This window comes from Artemia franciscana, chromosome 19 (genome assembly GCF_032884065.1).
Source record: "Artemia franciscana chromosome 19, ASM3288406v1, whole genome shotgun sequence".
NCBI classification, from domain to species: Eukaryota; Metazoa; Arthropoda; class Branchiopoda; order Anostraca; family Artemiidae; genus Artemia; species Artemia franciscana.
Window position 1 is genome coordinate 31,101,839 of NC_088881.1, and position 16,523 is coordinate 31,118,361.

Genomic DNA, 16,523 nt, shown 5'->3' on the forward strand with positions numbered 1-16,523 from the left:
CCTTCATTCTCCGTTCTGACACCCTCTCTCACCGAGTGACTACTCCAGCATGTTCATTTTGGTGTTTTAAATGGTATATTATTAACCAAATTAATGTGTTTTACAATATACTAAGCATCGTCATAACAAAAATGACGGCAACTAATTTCATGACGTCAGCCGAAACATGACGTCACCTGATCCACAGATCCACAGACCCACAGACAGACAGACAACTTATTTTTATATATATATATATATATATATATATATATATATATATATATATATATATATATATATATATATATATATATATATATATATATATATATATATATATATATATATATATATATATATATATATATATACTAGCTGTTGGGGTGGCGCTTCGCGCCACCCAACACCTAGCATTACGAGAAAAACCGATTAGCGTATTCATAGGAGTCTGAGTATCCCCAAGAAAGTTCGTCGGGTAGGTCATGTTTACCTCCGACAAGGTTAGTTTTGAACTAATAAGTATAAAAAAAGAAAATATATCAAATTTAAAACCCCATAGAAGCGATCCAATACTAAGTTGGTTCGTTTTGTAGACGATTGTAGGAATGGATTCTATGGAAGCAACTGAATTTAGGTTTTGGTAAACCAAAAACCTAACAAAGACTCTCTAATAGTATTTAGTCTAGTAGTTATAGTTTTTAGTTTTTATATTTTTTAGTTTTTTTTCTTTTTTTGGATAAAAATTGCATTAAATTACATTACATTAAAAATGCAATAATTAAATTACAATAAAATTGCAGCAAAATAAAATTACATTAAAATTGTAATAAGGAAGCTTTCATTTCAGTATTTTGCAAAAGCAAAAATTGCGGCTCTTATCAAATTATATTAAACTGTTTAAAGAGTAAAAAACTGGTAATTGCAAAAATATTTGAATATATTTTGACAATGAATTAAAGCAATTCAAAATTTTAAAAAAGAAAACCAAAATTTTGGAGCTTAGTAGATATTATTCTTATAAACTGGATTTGTTTTAGTAATCAAATATCTTTGAAAAAACCGCAATATGAAAAGACAGCAAATTGTCTGCGGTTAGAATATGCAGCTTTTGTCCATTTGTCCGTCTGAACTAATAAAAAATAAAATAAAATAAAAAATAATAAAAAAATGTAATTTTTTTAAAAAACTAAAAAAAGGTAAAAAAAGGAAAAAACTGAAATAAACTAAAAAAAAAGAAATAGGACAACAGGTTTCAGTTCTTCTCCATTTTCTCTATCACTCTATATTAATCATATATTCGATAATACAATCTAAATAAGTAGTTACCGTAGCACATTGGCTTTGATACCCTCTTTCGAAGTTAAAGGATGTAGGTTCAAGTCAATTTGCGGTAACCTAGATGTTTTAAATATTCAAATGTTTGTCGTAAGTGTTCTCTTTGAGCTAAATATCACGTTTTGCGTTTCTCCGGTGTTTCCTCTTGGTGTGCTCTTTTTGATGTCATTGTAGAATTAGTGGTACTTTCTCTTTGAGCCGCAAACATTTATATTGAACTAGCTGTTGGGGTGGCGCTTCGCGCCACCCCAACACCTAGTTGGTGGGGGCGCTTCGCGCCCCTCAAGCCCCCCCGCGCGCGTAAGTCGTTACGCGCCATATTAGTTACGCGCCATTGTAGTTGTGTCCCTATGTCCCACCTGTGAATATAGATAGATATATATATATATATATATATATAGATATATATAGATATATCTATATAGATATATATATATATATATATATATATATATATATATATATATATATATATATATATATATATATATATATATATATATATATATATATATATATATATATATATATATATATATTTTTTTAACTACGTAAAACTTGCGAATATACAACATTCTTTGCTGTCCCATTGTCTGTGCATATAAATAGATTGTCAGGTTTACCGACTCTTGAACATTCAACATATAATGGTCCATGGGAAAACAATCCGTATTCAGATCTATACCTCATGATTCTAATGATTGCCCTTGAGCTTTGTTGATGGTGATTGCTAATCGACCATTCCCTGAGTCGCCATCGTCATTTATATATCCCCCTGTGCACCCCGGCGTCCCCTTTGTAGTTATGTCCCTGTGTCCCGGTCGTCGTCGTTTATACTCCCTGTGTCCCGGTGCTTTGTTGATTGTTAATCGAACATTCCTTTTGTCCCGGTCGCTTTCTCTTTGAGTGTCGTCATTTATTTAGATTGTCAGGTTTACCGACTCTTGAACATGCAACATATAATTGTCCATGGGAAAAACAATCCATTTTCAGATCTATACCTCATGATTCTAATGATTGCCCTTGAGATTTGTTGATGGTGATTGCTAATTGAACATTCCCTGTGTCCCGGTCGTCATTTATATTCCCAGTATTCCGGTCGTCATTTGTGTCCCAGTGTTCCCCTTTTAGTTTTTTTTTTATTGGTTTTGACCTTTTTTTAAGTTTTTTAGTTTTTTTTCTTTTTTCTTTTTAGTTTTTTTTGAAGTTTTTATCTTTTCCCTGTGTCCCGGTCGTCGTCATTTATACTCCCTGTGTCCCGGTGCTTTGTTGATTGCTAATCGAACATTCCTTTTGTCCCGGTCGCTTTTTCTTTGAGTGTCGTCATTTATTTAGATTGTCAGGTTTACCGACTCTTGAACATGCAACATATAATTGTCCATGGGAAAAACAATCCATATTCAGATCTATACCTCATGATTCTAATGATTGCCCTTGAGATTTGTTGATGGTGATTGCTAATTGAACATTCCCTGTGTCCCGGTCGTCATTTATATTCCCAGTATTCCGGTCGTCATTTGTGTCCCAGTGTTCCCCTTTTAGTTTTTTTTTTATTGGTTTTGACCTTTTTTTAAGTTTTTTAGTTTTTTTTCTTTTTTCTTTTTAGTTTTTTTTGAAGTTTTTATCTTTTTAGTTTTTTTATTTTTATTTATATTTTTTTAGTTTTCTTTTTCTCCTTTATTTTTCAGTTTTTTTCCTTTTTTTAGTTTTTTTTCTTTTTTAGTTCTTTTAGTTTTTACCTTTTTTAGTTTATTTTTAGTTTTTTAGATGAAAATTTTTTTTAGTTTTTTTCCTTTTTTTCTTTTTAGTTTTTTATTGGTTTTTACCTTTTTTTAGCTTTTTTAGTTTTTTTCGTTTTTTCTTTTTACTTTTTTTTTTAGTTTTTATCTTTTTTATTTTTTTTTTATTTTTATTCTTAATTTTATTAGTTTTCTTTTTCTCTTCTATTTTTCAGTTTTTTCCTTTTTTTAAGTTTTTTTTTTAGTTTTTAGTTTTTTTAGTTTTTTTTTTCCTTTTTTTCTTTTTAGTTTTTTATTGGTTTTTACCTTTTTTTTAGCTTTTTTAGTTTTTTTCGTTTTTTCTGTTTACTTTTTTTTTAGTTTTTATCTTTTTTATTTTTTTTTATTTTATTCTTAATTTTATTAGTTTTCTTTTTCTCTTCTATTTTTCAGTTTTTTCCTTTTTTAAGTTTTTTTTTAGTTTTTGGTTTTTTTAGTTTTTTAGTTTTTTTAGTTTTTTTAGTTTTTTTTAGTTTTTAGCTTTTTTAGTTTTTTTTCCTTTTTTTCTTTTTAGTTTTTTATTGGTTTTTACCTTTTTTTAGCTTTTTTAGTTTTTTTCGTTTTTTCTTTTTACTTTTTTTTTAGTTTTTATCTTTTTTATTTTTTTTTATTTTATTCTTAATTTTATTAGTTTTCTTTTTCTCTTCTATTTTTCAGTTTTTTCCTTTTTTTAAGTTTTTTTTTTTAGTTTTTAGTTTTTTTAGTTTTTTAGTTTTTTTAGTTTTTTTTTAGTTTTTTAGCTTTTTTATTTTTTTTATTAGTTTTTAGTTTTTTTTGTAGTTTTTGCCTTTTTTTAGTTTTTTCAGTTTTTTTTTTAGTTTTTAGTTTTTTACCTTTTTTGTGGATCGTCACCTGATCCACAGATCCACAGATCCACAGACAACTTATTTTTATATATATACTAGCTGTTGGGGTGGCGCTTCGCGCCACCCCAACACCTAGTTGGTGGGGGCGCTTCGCGCCCCCCCCAAGCCCCCCCGCGCGCGTAAGTCGTTACGCGCCATTGTAGTTGTGTCCCTATGTCCCACCTGTGAATATAGATAGATATATATATATATATATATAGATATATATATATATATATATATATATATATATATATATATATATATATATATATATATATATATATATATATATATATATATATATATATATATATATATATATATATATATATATATATATATATATATATATATATATATATATGGTTTTAACTACGTAAAACTTGCGAATATACAACATTCTTTGCTGTCCCATTGTCTTTGCATATAAATAGATTGTCAGGTTTACCGACTCTTGAACATGCAACATATAATGGTCCATGGGAAAACAATCTGTATTCAGATCTATACCTCATGATTCTAATGATTGCCCTTGAGCTTTGTTGATGGTGATTGCTAATCGACCATTCCCTGTCCCGGTGTTCCGGTCGTCATTTACATCCCCCTGTTTCCCCCGGTGTCCCCGTTGTAGTTGTGTCCCTGTGTCCCGGTCGTCATTTATATTCCATGTGTCCCGGTCGTCATTTGTATCCCGGTGTCCCGGTCTGTATATACATTCGTTTTTTAGTTTTGTTTTTCTCCTTTATTTTTTTCCTTTTTTTTTCTTTTTTAGCTTATTTAGATTTTTAGATTTTTTAGTTTTTTTATTAGTTTTTAGTTTTTTTTTCTTTTTAGTTTTTTTGTCCCGGTCGTCATTTATATCCCCCTGTTTCCCCCGGTGTCCCCGTTGTAGTTGTGTCCCTGTGTCCCGGTCGTCATTTATATTCCCTGTGTCCCGGTCGTCATTTGTATCCCGGTGTACCGGTCTGTATATACATTCGTTTTTTAGTTTTGTTTTTCTCCTTTATCTTTTTCCTTTTTTTTTCTTTTTTAGTTTATTTAGATTTTTAGACTTTTTAGTTTTTTTATTAGTTTTTAGTTTTTTTTTCTTTTTATTTTTTTTGTAGTTTTACCTTCTTTTTAGTTTTGTTAATTTTTTTTTTTTACTTATGTCCTGGTCGTCATTTATACTCCCTGTGTCCCGGTGCTTTGTTGTTTGCTAATCGAACATTCCTTTTGTCCTGGTCGCTTTCTCTTTGAGTGTCGTCATTTATTTTTTTTCTTTTTTAGTTCTTTTAGTTTTTACCTTTTTTAGTTTTTTTTAGTTTTTTAGATGAAAATTTTTTTTAGTTTTTTCCTTTTTTTCTTTTTAGTTTTTTATTGGTTTTTACCTTTATGTTAGCTTATTTTTCAGTTTTTTCCTTTTTTTTATTTTTTTTTTATTTTTTATTTTTTTTTAGTTTTTTACCTTTTTTTAGTTTTTTTAGTTTTTTTAGTTTTTTAGCTTTTTTACTTTTTTTATTAGTTTTTAGTTTTTTTGTAGTTTTTGCCTTTTTTTAGTTTTTTCAGTTTTTTTAGTTTTTTATTGGTTTTTACCTTTATTTTAGCTTATTTTTCAGTTTTTTCCTTTTTTTAGTTTTTTTTTAGTTTTTAGTTTTTTTAGTTTTTTACCTTTTTTTAGTTTTTTTAGTTTTTTTAGTTTTTTAGCTTTTTTATTTTTTTATTAGTTTTTAGTTTTTTTTGTAGTTTTTGCCTTTTTTTAGTTTTTTTAGTTTTTTAGCTTTTTTATTTTTTTTTATTAGTTTTTAGTTTTTTTGTAGTTTTTGCCTTTTTTGAGTTTTTTCAGTTTTGACGTCACCTGATCCAGTTTTTTCAGGTGACGTCACCTGATCCACGATCCACAGATCCACAGACAACTTATTTTTATATATATAGATAGTTTTTTTTTTTTACTTATGTCCTGGTCGTCATTTATACTCCCTGTGTCCCGGTGCTTTGTTGATTGCTAATCGAACATTCCTTTTGTCCTGGTCGCTTTCTCTTTGAGTTTCGTCATTTATTTTTTTCTTTTTTAGTTCTTTTAGCTTTTACCTTTTTTAGTTTTTTTTAGTTTTTTAGATGAAAATTTTTTTTAGTTTTTTCCTTTTTTTCTTTTTAGTTTTTTATTGGTTTTTACCTTTATTTTAGCTTATTTTTCAGTTTTTTCCTTTTTTTTAGTTTTTTTTTATTTTTTATTTTTTTTAGTTTTTTACCTTTTTTTAGTTTTTTTAGTTTTTTTTTAGTTTTTTAGCTTTTTTACTTTTTTTATTAGTTTTTAGTTTTTTTTTGTAGTTTTTGCCGTTTTTTAGTTTTTTCAGTTTTTTTTTTAGTTTTTTATTGGTTTTTACCTTTATTTTAGCTTATTTTTCAGTTTTTTCCTTTTTTTTAGTTTTTTTTAGTTTTAGTTTTTTTAGTTTTTTACCTTTTTTTAGTTTTTTTAGTTTTTTTTAGTTTTTTAGCTTTTTTTTTTTTATTAGTTTTTAGTTTTTTTTTGTAGTTTTTGCCTTTTTTTAGTTTTTTTAGTTTTTAGCTTTTTTATTAGTTTTTAGTTTTTTTTGTAGTTTTTGCCTTTTTTTAGTTTTTTTAGTTTTTTAGCTTTTTTATTTTTTTTATTAGTTTTTAGTTTTTTTTGTAGTTTTTGCCTTTTTTTAGTTTTTTCAGTTTTGACGTCACCTGATCCAGTTTTTTCAGGTGACGTCACCTGATCCATCCACAGACAGACAGACAACTTATTTTTATATATATAGATATATATATATATATATATATATATATATATATATATATATATATATATATATATATATATATATATATATATATATATATATATATATATATATATATATGTGTATATATATATATGTGTATACATATATATATATATATATATATATATATATATATATATATATATATATATATATATATATATATATATATATATATATATATATATATATATATATATATACTAGCTGTTGGGGTGGCGCTTCGCGCCACCCCAACACCTAGTTGGTGGGGGCGCTTCGCGCCCCCCCAAGCCCCCCCGCGCGCGTAAGTCGTTACGCGCCATAATAGTTACGCGCCATTGTAGTAGTTGTGTCCCTATGTCCCACATGTGAATATAGATATATATATATATATATATATATATATATATATATATATATATATATATATATATATATATATATATATATATATATATATATATATATATATATATATATATATATATATATATATATATATGTATATATATATATATATATATATATATATATATATATATATATATATATATATGGTTTTAACTACGTAAAACTTGCGAATATACAACATTCTTTGCTGTCCCATTGTCTTTGCATATAAATAGATTGTCAGGTTTACCGACTCTTGAACATGCAACATATAATGGTCCATGGGAAAACAATCTGTATTCAGATCCATACCTCATGATTCTAATGATTGCCCTTGAGCTTTGTTGATGGTGATCGATTCCCTCGACCTAAATCGACCATTCCCTGTCCCGGTGTCCCGGTCGTCATTTATATCCCCCTGTTTCCCCCGGTGTCCCCGTTGTAATTGTGTCCCTGTGTCCCGGTCGTCATTTATATTCCCTGTGTCCCGGTCGTCATTTGTATCCCGGTGTCCCGGTCTGTATATACATTCGTTTTTTAGTTTTGTTTTTCTCCTTTATTTTTTCCTTTTTTTTCTTTTTTAGTTTATTTAGATTTTTAGATTTTTTAGTTTTTTTATTAGTTTTTAGTTTTTTTTTCTTTTTAGTTTTTTTGTAGTTTTTACCTTCTTTTTAGTTTTGTTAGTTTTTTTTTTTTACTTATGTCCTGGTCGTCATTTATACTCCCTGTGTCCCGGTGCTTTGTTGATTGCTAATCGAACATTCCTTTTGTCCTGGTCGCTTTCTCTTTGAGTGTCGTCATTTATTTTTTTCTTTTTTAGTTCCTTTAGTTTTTACCTTTTTTAGTTTTTTTTAGTTTTTTAGATGAAAATTTTTTTTAGTTTTTTCCTTTTTTTCTTTTTAGTTTTTTATTGGTTTTTACCTTTATTTTAGCTTATTTTTCAGTTTTTTCCTTTTTTTTAGTTTTTTTTTTAATTTTTTTAGTTTTTTACCTTTTTTTAGTTTTTTTATTTTTTTTAGTTTTTTAGCTTTTTTACTTTTTTTATTAGTTTTTAGTTTTTTTGTAGTTTTTGCCTTTTTTTAGTTTTTTCAGTTTTTTTTTTGGTTTTTTATTGGTTTTTACCTTTATTTTAGCTTATTTTTCAGTTTTTTCCTTTTTTTAGTTTTTTTAGTTTTTAGTTTTTTTAGTTTTTTACCTTTTTTAGTTTTTTTATTTTTTTTAGTTTTTTAGCTTTTTTATTTTTTTATTAGTTTTTAGTTTTTTTTGTAGTTTTTGCCTTTTTTTAGTTTTTTTAGTTTTTTAGCTTTTTTATTAGTTTTTAGTTTTTTTTGTTGTTTTTGCCTTTTTTTAGTGTTTTTCTTTTTAGTTTTTTTGTAGTTTTTACCTTCTTTTTAGTTTTGTTAGTTTTTTTTTTACTTATGTCCTGGTCGTCATTTATACTCCCTGTGTCCCTGTGCTTTTTTTGATTGCTAATCGAACATTCCTTTTGTCCTGGTCGCTTTCTCTTTGAGTGTCGTCATTTATTTTTTTCTTTTTTAGTTCTTTTAGTTTTTACCTTTTTTAGTTTTTTTTTAAGTTTTTTAGATGAAAATTTTTTTTAGTTTTTTCCTTTTTTCTTTTTAGTTTTTTATTGGTATTTACCTTTATTTTAGCTTATTTTTCAGTTTTTTCCTTTTTTTTAGTTTTTTTTTATTTTTTATTTTTTTAGTTTTTTAACTTTTTTTAGTTTTTTTAGTTTTTTAGCTTTTTTACTTTTTTTATTAGTTTTTAGTTTTTTTTGTAGTTTTTGCCTTTTTTTAGTTTTTTCAGTTTTTTTTTAGTTTTTTATTGGTTTTTACCTTTATTTTAGCTTATTTTTCAGTTTTTTTCCTTTTTTAGTTTTTATAGTTTTTTACCTTTTTTTAGTTTTTTTAGTTTTTTAACTTTTTTATTTTTTTTATTAGTTTTTAGTTTTTTTTGTAGTTTTTGCCTTTTTTTAGTTTTTTTTTAGTTTTTTAGCTTTTTTATTAGTTTTTAGTTTTTTTGTAGTTTTTGCCTTTTTTTAGTTTTTTTAGTTTTTTAGGTTTTTTATTTTTTTTATTAGTTTTTAGTTTTTTTTGTAGTTTTTGCCTTTTTTTAGTTTTTTCAGTTTTGACGTCACCTGATCCAGTTTTTTCAGGTGACGTCACCTGATCCACAGATCCACACACAGACAACTTATTTTTATATATATATATATATATATATATATATATATATATATATATATATATATATATATATATATATATATATATATATATATATATATATATATATATATACAAATTGAAAGAAAATTTTTCTCATTTTTGTTTTGTTTTCTTATGAAAATGGCGCATCTTTGCCAAGCTTAGCCTTAGCTAATTGAAAGAGTATGTAAATTCTTCCGTTTTTGTCGTATTGCTTGTTCAAATTCAATTAGCTAAGGCCTAGCCTTAGCCTAAGGCTAAGCAAATTTTAAAAGAAATCCATATGCAGCTCTGCATTTTCGGTAATAGTAGGTTAAAAAATCAAATTAAAAAAAAGGTGCGTGAAAACTTAACAAAAATAAGCTAAAAACGTAAGGCACCAAGTGGCTTACGAAAAAGAGAATCCTTTTAAGGATTAATTATCTTCGGGAATCAATAGATTGTTACTGATTAAATTTAATCCAATTAGATTTCAAAACTAATTTGGTTTACGTAATAATTGTAATGATTTTTCTTGGCAACCCTGACAAAAGTTTGATACTGCTTTAATGACTAGATAATTTGTAACAATGAAAAGAAAAATCTAAGAAAATTGAGGTTTTCAAGCGTAAAAAGACAGAACATGACATGGAGGAGGAAGGGCCTCCTCCATGTTATGGATGACATAGAGGAATCAGACATGGATGAATGGAGGCAAAAAATGTTTTTATTAGATGTCTTACTATAATAATGCTATAATAATAATTTATTTATAACCCACTGCACAAAACAATGTGATTATAGTGGAGTAAAAAGAGAGACAACAAAGACCCGAATGTTTCTATCAGAAAAAGCTTAGAAGCTTATAATAGTAGAATTAGTCGGCACCTATGGAGCGCTATGTTGATTCAATGGATGTTTTGCTTTTGCTTCTGTATGTTTTAATTGTTTTTAAGTAATGTGAAGTGTTTTTTAGTTTTTTAGGTCATTTTCTTTTTCCTCTTTTCTTTTATTATAAATAAATTTATAATAAAATGAATAAATTCATTTATATTTATAAGGGTTATAAACAAATTCAATTCAATACAATAAACATTAGAAAAGAAAACAACACATAAGTACAACAAAATCAATAGAACAAACGGATTAAAACAAAGGAATCACAGAATAGGTACAACAAAATTAACAAGGAAAAAGGTCAACAGAACAAACGGCTGAGCCTATGATATGGGGTAAGTCCTCGATATGCTTGTGCCGATAACTTATAGTGAAGCTCCTTTAGTTTTGGAGTTATATCGGGAGCTTTGTATTTTCGGATCGTTCTCCGATTTCGCTATGATAGAGGTAGATAAAGCAGGTGTTTACACTATTAGTTCAACACCCCCCAAAAATCTCCTGAAAGTTTCGACTTAGGAATCCCAAGACATTCCATCTTCTATTCCATCAATTCCATTCCATTCCATCTTCAATTCAATTCCATCTTCTAATTCTAAAAAAAAATAATCATAAAAATAAAAAATATGGTTATAACTTTACCCGTTCCATAGATAGTGCGGATGCATTATTTTGACTCCCTTTATGCAAATAGTATCTTTCGAATTAGTTCAACATTTCCCAAAATCTCCTGAAAGTTTCGACTTAGCAATCCCAAGACATTCCATCTTCTATTCCATCAATTCCATTCCATTCCATCTTCAATTCAATTCCATCTTCTAATTCTAAAAAAACAATCATAATAGTATCTTTCGAATTAGTTCAACATCCTCCAAAATCTCCTGAAAGTTTCGACTTAGCAATCCCAAGACATTCCATCTTCTATTCCATCAATTCCATTCCATTCCATCTTCAATTCAATTCCATCTTCTAATTCTAAAAAAAAACAATCATAAAAATAAAAAATATGGTTATAACTTTACTCGTTTCATAGATAGTGCGGAAGCATTATTTGACTCCCTTTATGCAAATAGTATCTTTCGAATTAGTTCAACATTTCCCAAAATCTCCTGAAAGTTTCGACTTAGCAATCCCAAGACATTCCATCTTCTATTCCATCAATTCCATTCCATTCCATCTTCAATTCAATTCCATCTTCTAATTCTAAAAAAACAATCATAAAAATAAAAAATATGGTTATAACTTTACCCGTTTCATAGATAGTGCGGAAGCATTATTTTGACTCCCTTTATGCAAATAGTATCTTTCGAATTAGTTCAACATCCCCCAATATCTCCTGAAAGTTTCGACTTAGCAATCCCAAGACATTCCATCTTCTATTCCATCAATTCTATTCCATTCCATCTTCAATTCAATTCTATCTTCTAATTCTAAAAAAAACAATCATAAAAACAAAAAATATGGTTATAACTTTACCCGTTTCATAGATAGTGCGGAAGCATTATTTTGACTCCCTTTATGCAAATAGTATCTTTCGAATTAGTTCAACATCCCCCAAAATCTCCTGAACGTTTCGACTTAGCAATCCCAAGACATTCCATCTTCTATTCCATCAATTCCATTCCATTCCATCTTCAATTCAATTCCATCTTCTAATTCTAAAAAAAAAATAATCATAAAAATAAAAAATATGGTTATAACTTTACCCGTTCCATAGATAGTGCGGATGCATTATTTTGCCTCCCTTTATGCAAATAGTATCTTTCGAATTAGTTCAACATTTCCCAAAATCTCCTGAAAGTTTCGAATTAGCAATCCCAAGACATTCCATCTTCTATTCCATCAATTCCATTCCATTCCATCTTCAATTCAATTCCATCTTCTAATTCTAAAAAAAAAACAATCATAATAGTATCTTTCGAATTAGTTCAACATCCCCCAAAATCTCCTGAAAGTTTCGACTTAGCAATCCCAAGACATTCCATCTTCTATTCCATCAATTCCCTTCCATTCCATCTTCAATTCAATTCCATCTTCTAATTCTAAAAAAAAAACAATCTTAAAAATAAAAAATATGGTTATAACTTTACCCGTTCCATAGATAGTGCGGAAGCATTATTTTGACTCCCTTTATGCAAATAGTATCTTTCGAATTAGTTCAACATCCCCCAAAATCTCCTGAAAGTTTCGACTTAGCAATCCCAAGACATTCCATCTTCTATTCCATCAATTCCATTCCATTCCATCTTCAATTCAGTTCCATCTTCTAATTCTAAAAAAAAACAATCATAATAGTATCTTTCGAATTAGTTCAACATCCCCCAAAATCTCCTGAAAGTTTCGACTTAGCAATCCCAAGACATTCCATCTTCTATTCCATCAATTCCATTCCATTCCATCTTCAATTCAATTCCATCTTCTAATTCTAAAAAAAAACAATCATAAAAATAAAAAATATGGTTATAACTTTACCCGTTTCATAGATAGTGCGGAAGCATTATTTTGACTCCCTTTATGCAAATAGTATCTTTCGAATTAGTTCAACATCCCCCAAAATCTCCTGAAAGTTTCGACTTAGCAATCCCAAGACATAGCAGATAAATATTTTGACAATCAGGATTTAGATAGCGTCTTTAAATTTAGTTCAAAATCCTTTCATCATTCTGCGAAACTTTTCCTGGGGTATTGCAGGGTGTTCGTCATTCTGCTGGGTATTTCTGCTTACGCTATTTAGAGACGCTTTTTTTTAAAGACGCTATTTAGATAGCGTCTTTAAATTTAGTTCAAAATCCTTTCATCATTCTGCGAAACTTTTCCTGGGGTATTGCAGGGTATTCATCATTCTGCTGGTATTTTCCTGGGGTATTCATCATTCTGCGAAACTTAACATTCCTGGGGTATTGCAGTTGCGCCATTTTGATAAGCTGAATGCATATAGTATTTTTTATTGCTTTAGCATTCTCTTGAAAATTGATTGGAAATTCAATTTAAAAGTAACATCCACTTAGTTTATATTAGTCAATCTTTTTCGGTAGAAGGAAGGTAGTCAATCTTTTTAGTCAATCTTTGGTCAATCTTTGGTAGTCAATCATTAGTCAATCTTTTTCAGTAGAATCCAAGAAGGTAGTCAAATCAGGTAGTCAATTATTAGTCAATCTTTTTCAGTAGAATCCAAGAAAGACTATAGAACTTTTGATTTTGTATTGTAGACAGAAACCGCTGAATTGAGCGGTTTTCGCGTTTTAACGTCCATAAATCTTGAAAGTTGCCACATCTTTTCCTGCTGTCTTTGTCACATATTTATTGTTGAAAACACTGTGCATAAAAAACAAGAACGAGCTACTATTAACTTTGCCGTACCAAATTGATACTAGAGCAATCAGAAGTGCTTTGCTGTCCCATTCAACGCTAGATGGCAGTGAAACTTTCCGATTTTTTTCTACGGTCAGAGTTGCAGTGTCTTTTTTTGTTCTGTTTATTTTTTTTTTCTTAATACTGATAGTGACCATCAAACTAAAATGGAGTCTTGGTCCTAAAGATGTGTTTTATTTGCTAGAAAATGACGATTTAACGATTGAAGGAATCATAAAAAAACATCAACTCTTTCATCTTTTGAAATAGAAAATAAAATTTACGAAAAAGAAACAAAAGAACCAAATAAAAAAATCAGTTTGAGAACCCGATTTTAATTCTTCTAGAGTTTGTCGCAGCGATTGAGAGTTTGTCCCATCTGATTCTGTCGTACGTCTGTTCCGCCAGAAAAAATTGTGTCGGGATTGACACAGCAGTGGGAACCAGGGGTTATACATAATTTGTTTATAGAAGGCACTTAAGAAATTGCTATAAATTTATAGAGACTGCTAAAGAAATTGCTATGAATTTATAGGGAGTGTTAAAAAAATTTCTACGGAATAATTATAGAGGGTGCTTCATTTATCACATCACCAGAATTTTAAATTGAAAACTCTGCATTTAGAAGACTTTAATACATTATGTTAAATTGTTTAAATTGCAGTATATTATGTATTTTTTTTTTATTTCGTATATTTTATAGACGCTAAAGCTAATTACACTAGCAACAATAATGAAAACGCAATTTTGAATGTTCGAATTTTTTCAATGAAAGCCTAAACAATAAAATCAGGGGTGTCGAATGCGGGGGGGGGGGGGGCTAGAACCCCCTTCTACATTTTTTACCTGATTTAGTTTAAAAAAAAATCATTCCCTCTCCCAAAGATTTGGAAATATTTGTTTTGCCACCCTGTGCATTTTTTGTTAATTTATGCACCTGAACCACACATGCATTAAAAAGCTAGAAAGAAACGTGAATTCAATTTTTGGTAAAAAAAAAAACCCTGTACAGTTGAAAATTTTAGAGGGTACCATATTGAAAAGAAAATACAAGTGTTGAAAATCAGCAAACAAACATACAGCATCAAACAGCATAGGAAAATGCAGGTTACTTTTGAAGGAGTTGTTGTGTTGAGAATCACTAGGCTGCTGTTTGGATTTATACGGACAAAAAGCATTGTAAAATTTAATTAATTAGTTTGTTTTCTTCATTTTCACGGTTGAACGTGGCAGAATTGACAAAAATGTGGTACTGCCCTAAAAATTGTATAATTCTACCTTACAAACGGTGGTTCAGAGCCGTTCCTAGAGTTGTTAGTGCCTGAGAAAAACCAATTATAGTATCCCCTTCCGACCCAAGTTTAAGCAAAAAAGCCAAATCAAAGTAAAAAAATTTGATCAAACAAGGCAATCCCTCAGCCGCGGTACCCCCTCCCCCAGCTGTGGTACTCGGTTGTCCCCCCTCCTAGGAACGGCTCTGCTGCTGTCTCAGGCATGAAGAGAACTAAGATGGCTGAAGAGGGCTTATGTTTATTTCTTTTCATTTTGTTTTGAGGGAGGGGGGTACGTTTATGTCCGTGGTATTTTAGCTGTATTTAAAATCAAACTGCTGATTTCAGTTGTCTTCGCGGCAGTCATCTCTTCTTCCAAGCATACAGCAGCTGTCTAATCGTCTTCGAAAAGATGGAGCTCTTCGGCGAGAATGGATGGATGTTGGAAAGGGGATTGGATCCCTAGTAAGTGCACCAGGAAAATCCAACACGTATTCTACCCGTTTGAAAGAATCATGGCAGCATCTACTTCGTGATCGAGCTTCAAGAGGTTTTTTTTTTTTTTTTTTTTTTTTTTGAGGTGGAAAGGAAAAACGCTGACTAATTGTTTTTTCGATTCTTAGCAAGAAATTTGCCTTTTCTTCCTCTTTTATGACCAGAATAATTTTCTTCTCCTCTTTGTAACTTTTTTCGTCTTCTTTTTCTTTTCATTTTCTTTGATTCTAGTCCTTTTTCATCTTCTAAGAGTGTTATTTTCTGTCTATTTTGAAAGACATTCATAGGATTAGGTTTTAAGGATTTGGGTTTTTCCTCTCTTATGTTTTAATTTTAGATAAGGATTGGGTTTTAAAAATTAAAGTCTTTCCTCTCTTTTGAACATTCATAGGATTAGGTTTTAAGGATTTGGGTTTTTCCTTTCCTATTTCTCAATTAGAGACAGTATTGGAGTTTAAAAATTAAAGTCTTTCCTCTCTTTTGGACATTCATAGGATTAGGTTTTAAGGATTTGGGTTTTTCCTTTCTTATTTCTCAATTAGAGATAAGGATAGGAGTTTAAAAATTGAGGTCTTTCCTCACCAGAGCATATATGTGACTATTGACATATACCGTTGAGGGTCTGAATGTACAAGAACCTAATGAAACGTTTGATCTTTCTCTGACGTATTTGGTGTTTGTTCCTTTCTTCTTTTGAATATATGTGTCTTTTCGCCCGTAGAGCTTGCACCGTTATTTGGTATTTAAAGGACTTGCTAAAATTCTTAGTTTTAAGGATACTCTTGCTTTCTCACAAGATGTGCAAAAAAAAAAGTTTTGTTCGTAATGCTATGGTCCTCATGACCTCCGGAGAAAGTTGTGCTATTGGCATGATTTTTTTTCTTAGTTACTGATAAAATATAGTGTTGCCAGTTCTGTTTTTTCTAAGAGTAGGGTTTCCTATCAGTCCAAAAGTAGGATTTCATGCGACAATGATTTTTTTTTCAAAGTTAGAAAGAATTTTGCGAAAAATGGTCATCTCCGTATACTGGGGTCCTCGTGTAATTTTTTTTTCCCTAAACCCATCTTCTCTCCTATCAGAGATGTCATACTAAAAATTAATAGCTTTCTGTTTTCTGTCAAAGATGCATGAGAGGCAAATTTAAATACAAATATACATTTTAGTGGTAAATCCAAAATTTTAAAGGACTTTACGCTAGAAAGCCCTATTCTAGAATGC

General features: G+C 29.0%; 1 protein-coding gene across 4 annotated transcripts in view; it reads left to right on the forward strand.

Annotated features, from left to right (window-relative positions):
* The window catches only part of LOC136039555 (serine/threonine-protein kinase TBK1-like), a 70,997-nt gene that overhangs the window by 43,585 nt on the left and 10,889 nt on the right, over window positions 1-16,523 (forward strand). For all 4 annotated transcript variants that reach the window (XM_065723395.1, XM_065723392.1, XM_065723393.1 and 1 more), the window contains exon 11: window positions 15,158-15,359. In XM_065723395.1, the coding sequence (XP_065579467.1) occupies window positions 15,158-15,359 (202 nt within the window). The remainder of the gene's footprint in view (window positions 1-15,157; window positions 15,360-16,523) is intronic.